We start from the raw sequence: 5,000 nt of genomic DNA on the forward strand, positions 1-5,000 counted from the left end.
CTCTCTCTCTCTCTCTCCCCCCCACACCCCCTCTCTCTCTCTCCCCCTCTCTCTATCTCTCTTGCTCTCTTGCTCTCTCTCTCTCTCTCTCTCTCTCTCTCTCTCTCTCTCTCTCTCTCTCTCTCCCCTTCACCCCCCCCCCCCCCTCTCTCTCTCTCTCTCTCTCTCTCCCTCTCCCTCTCTATGTCTCTCTACCAACCAGATGGTCACCACAGTGGAGATCCCTGGAGTAGCGGCAGTAGCAGCATGAGCCAACAGGGTTACCATGGCAGCATGTTGGGAGGCGGGAACTCTGCCCATGGCCCCGCCCAAAGCTCCTCCTACTGCGGAATCCATCCCCACGACAGACTGGTGAGCTCAGATGTCAATCACTGCCTCATTTGCATTCTCCACAAAATAATAAGATAAAATGCAGCTGTGCGTATAACTAACTAAATACATTTGTAGGTACATGCATGCTGTTACAGTAAGTAGTGTATATCTGTTAGTACTAAGTACATTTACTCAAGTACTGTACTTAAGTACAATTTTGAGGTATTTTTACTTTACTGGAGCATTTCCAATTGTCTATACTTTTACTACTTCTACTCCACTACATCTCAGAGGCAAATATTGTACTTTTTACTCCACTACAATTATTTGAGTTGTACTACTTTGCAGATATAAATTATTACGTTACAAAACATACTTTTAACCACTTTAGCCCTATTCTATACCTACTGTAGGCTATTTGAAAATAGCCGATCTACAAGCTCACAACGCGTCGCACCGCGACACGTTGTGAGCTTGTAGATCTGCTATTTTCAAACATTTTAGTACTTTTGATACTTTAAGTACATTTTGATGCCAATGCTTTTGTACGTTTACTCAAGTAACATTTTAAACACAGGGCCTTTTACTTGTAACAGAGTACTTCTACATTGCAGTATTGATACTTTTACTTACGTTAAACATGTGAGTACTTTTTCCACCACATGTACACATTCATTATCCATCCGTCATCCAACCGAATTAATTATATTATCCTATTTATAGACCTGCACGACCGCATCCTCCGCATGTCAAATATTTAATATTTCCCTGACGTTACTTGTTTTAGTTGTGAGATCACAGAAATGCATTGTTTAATGAATGATAGGGATGTCCCTCCGTCTATTTTTCATCTCCTTTTTCCGTGCAGCGCGCACCTATGGACGCCGCACTAACTGTACCGTAGGCAATGGGATTCTATATGGATACGTACTTGTACAAACAATTTCACTCACCACTGTGGTCACCGATCACCGATGTAGTGACTGTATACATAGCCAATCAGCAAGCTCTCCGTCTTCCATCACTTTCTCACATCGCAACTTTTCATAAGACATCGGCAGGGTTAACAAACTTTCATTCCTCCCTTTTTTTATTTTGTTTTAAATCCTCCGTTAAGTTTCTCACTTTCACTTTAGCTGCCTTTGCGTCCACTGGTCCACTGTTGTTGTTTGGAAATGGAAGGACCCCAGTCAGATGCTGGTAGCACATGTTGTAGGCGGCTAATTTGTGCCTGATGGAAAATGACTTCATATTAAAATACTGCAAACGCACACAGGCCGAGATTTGGTGCTTTTTAAAAGCTATAAGCTTTTGAAAAGCTTTTTAAAAGCTATGATATAGATCTATAATAGGCCTACAGATATAAGTCATTAATTTATTCCCCGCATTATTTCACCCACGGCTTAGCCAAGATGAATTCATAATTATATTTGATTGACCCAAATCCACCCAAACTGCGGTTATCTGCGGCAACTGCAGCTAAACCCGCGATCTGTGCATCTCTAATAGCAGTGGTCCAAGGACCCCCACAGGGGCCTTGGGGGGTGGAGCGGGGATTCCAGGGAATCCCCAACAAAATGTGTTAATATAGCATCAAAATCATATTCTTATACATCGGCTATTTTCAAACTAAAAGTGAAAGATTTAGATTTTTTTGGTGTACATTTTAGCAACACAGATATTGTATGTAGGGGTCCCTGACCCATAGTATTTTCAGATGTCGGTCTGCGTTTGTATTACAGTGGAATAATCTTACTGTAATAATTCAGGCATTCTAAAAAAGAATGTTCAAACAAGACATTTAAAGACAATAAATGATAAAGCAATATATGATAGATAAACAGATGTAGTTAACTCATTCACTGCCAGAGTAAATAAAGAAAGAAATCATCCACTGCCAGCGATTTTTCCTTTTCCTTACCTTTTCAAGTAGTCACAGAATATTTATCTCCAGTATGATCGATCCCCCGATCGTTGCTAACCGCGGAGGGTTTCTCTGAGCTTCCGCGAAAAATAAATAAATGTCCTTGCGACCCCCCCATTCGCTTGTTATAGGCCGTTGAATATTGCATGTCTCGTCTCGCTCAAGGAAGTGAACGGTGGAGGTAATCTTGCGATCACGAGATCTCCTGGATCTGTGTGTCTGAGAATTAAATGGTCACTCATGTGTCACACCAACACGGTTTTTCAAAAATAGCAGATCTACAAGCTCATTTCGCGGCACTCGGTGCCGCGCAATGAGCTTGTATATCTGCTATTTTTGAATAGCCAAATAAATGTTCCCGGATTGCATGGGATAAGGGGTTAAGGATTGGGCAAACCTTTGTATTGACTCTCATATAAGTCATATACAGTATATGTTTCATCTGTCTCTCTCTACAGCGCTTTAAGTCACTGCAGAGTAATATGTCTGTCTTATATGCTTTATCATTCTTTTTTTACTGTATAAAGCCACAGGTAATAGTGTATTATCGCTGTTGGGCGGAAACCCTAGTATGTCCAAAGCGGTTTCTGTTCAAAATGGAAAAAATAACTTGTGTTCCAATTGATCCAATTGATGAATTGGTCACAAGCTCGTGTTAATACTTTTCATTGGTTCAATATTTATAAAAAACCCACACACACACTTAACCACTTTCATATATATTTATTTTTTTGGGTGAGCTTGTAGATCGTCCATTTTCACTACATTTGCGTGACACTCTCGTACGGTGAAGTGGGTCATAAAATATGAAAAGTTGAAATACGGAGATACAAGGTTTCTGCTCGACAGCAACCATATGTCTCTTTCCAAAGATCCATAATTCTCCTATGTCCCCACAGATCTATAAATCCTCCCGTTATGTCCTCCTACAGAGCTATAAATCCTCTCGTTATGTCTTCCTGCAGAGCTATAAATCCTCTCGTTATGTCTTCCTACAGAGCTATAAATCCTCTCGTTATGTCTTCCTGCAGAGCTATAAATCCTCTCGTTATGTCTTCCTGCAGAGCTATAAATCCTCTCGTTATGTCTTCCTGCAGAGCTATAAATCCTCTCGTTATGTCTTCCTACAGAGCTATCCATCGCACTCGTCCGCAGACATCAGCTCCAGCCTTCCGCCAATGAGCAGCTTCCATCGAGGAGGGGGAGGGGCCGGGGGCGGGCCCAACCACTACAGCTCCGCTTCCTGCACCGCCCCCACCAATGGAACAGACAGCATTATGGGTAAGGAGCCGGCACCGCGTGTGTGTTTGTGTGTGTGTGTGTGTGTGTGTGTGTGTGTGTGTGTGTGTGTGTGTGTGTGTGTGTGTGTGTGTGTGTGTGTGTGTGTGTGTGTGTGTGTGTGTTTGTGTGTAAGATGTGTGCAAATGAGCACACACGTCCATGCTTACGTTGTTTCAGCTAAGCTAATTGTGTTAATAATATGATAATAATAACAATAATAATAATAATTATAATAACGTTGAGCCTTGAGCACCGGGAAAATTAATCGCATTGCGATGTGTTGTGAGTTTGTAGATCGGCTATTTTTGCGGAATACATTTAGTGTAGAGTGAAAACAGGGGACCTTGCTGCAAAGCCCTGGGGGACTCCAGTCAGCTAAGTCTAGGATTAAAGTCATGACCAAAAAAATCACTGTCCAGGAGTCTACCTATCCTTTTTACACTGTGTTTTGTCATTCTTATTCAAAGATGGGAGTAAAGGAGTGTGCGCACACACACACACACACACACACACACACACACACACACACACACACACACACACACACACACACACACACACACACACACCGCGCGCACACGCACACAAGCACACAAGCACACAAACACAAACAAAAACACACACCCTACCATATGGTCGCAGTGCTTTGAGGCCTGCAGAACAAATAGGATAAAAATAAGAAACAGATTGAAAGTTTGTTTTCATGGAAAGACATGACCAACATTCCAGAAAGATCTCTCTCTCTCTCTCTCTCACACACACACACACACACACACACACACACACGCGCGCGCGCGCGCCAACAAAGGTAGATAGCAGATGAGTATAACTTCACTGTCGGGTGGAAACCTTGTAATAAGTTGCGATGCGTCACGTTGTGAGCTTGTAGATCGGCAATTTTTGCTGCTTCTGTGCAACAGTGGTGTATGACGAAGTAGGTCATTAATTTACGTCCGGAAAAAAAAACGTAAAGTTGAAATGTGGAAGATACGAGGTTTCTGCCCGACAAGGCAGCGATAAACACAAGATGAACCTAATAAAAACATTGTCGTTTTGGTCTAAATATAAACACAAACAGACCCAAAGTGCACGCACACACATGCACACAAAATGCTCGCCCAAAGATCAGTTGGATGTCCCTGAAAGAACATTTTGAGTAGTCTGGAATCCAGACTGATGCGGTAGTTCAGCAAACTAGTTTTGTTTGTTTTTCACTTTGGTTCTCAGTCTGGCAGTCTTCTGTTTGAGCCTGCATTTCCGAACGTCACCTGTTATGTATGCATGTCATTGCTCATTGGATAGTGCTCAACAAATCATTGGACTCCCATTTTATTTGGTGTTTCGCCCAGGTGGGCGTGGCTACAGTATATGCCTGAACCTAACCCTAACCTTAACCTCACAAAAACTATGCCTAAACCTAACCTTAACCCTAACCTTACAGAAACTATGCCTAAACCTAACCTTAACCCTAACCTCACAGAAA

General features: G+C 42.2%; 1 protein-coding gene and 1 long non-coding RNA gene across 5 annotated transcripts in view; both read left to right on the forward strand.

Annotated features, from left to right (window-relative positions):
• LOC311038063 overlaps positions 1-5,000 on the forward strand; it is a 332,539-nt gene that overhangs the window by 228,979 nt on the left and 98,560 nt on the right. The gene's annotated exons all lie outside the window — the stretch shown is intronic.
• tcf4 (transcription factor 4) overlaps positions 1-5,000 on the forward strand; it is a 192,254-nt gene that overhangs the window by 152,676 nt on the left and 34,578 nt on the right. For all 4 annotated transcript variants that reach the window (XM_084047365.1, XM_084047364.1, XM_084047363.1 and 1 more), the window contains 2 exons: positions 203-351; positions 3,367-3,517. In XM_084047365.1, coding sequence (XP_083903491.1) covers positions 203-351; positions 3,367-3,517 — 300 coding nt within the window. The remainder of the gene's footprint in view (positions 1-202; positions 352-3,366; positions 3,518-5,000) is intronic.

The sequence above is a fragment of the Gymnoscopelus microlampas genome (genome assembly GCF_963454915.1).
Source record: "Gymnoscopelus microlampas genome assembly, chromosome: 21".
In the NCBI taxonomy this organism is placed as follows: domain Eukaryota; kingdom Metazoa; phylum Chordata; class Actinopteri; order Myctophiformes; family Myctophidae; genus Gymnoscopelus; species Gymnoscopelus microlampas.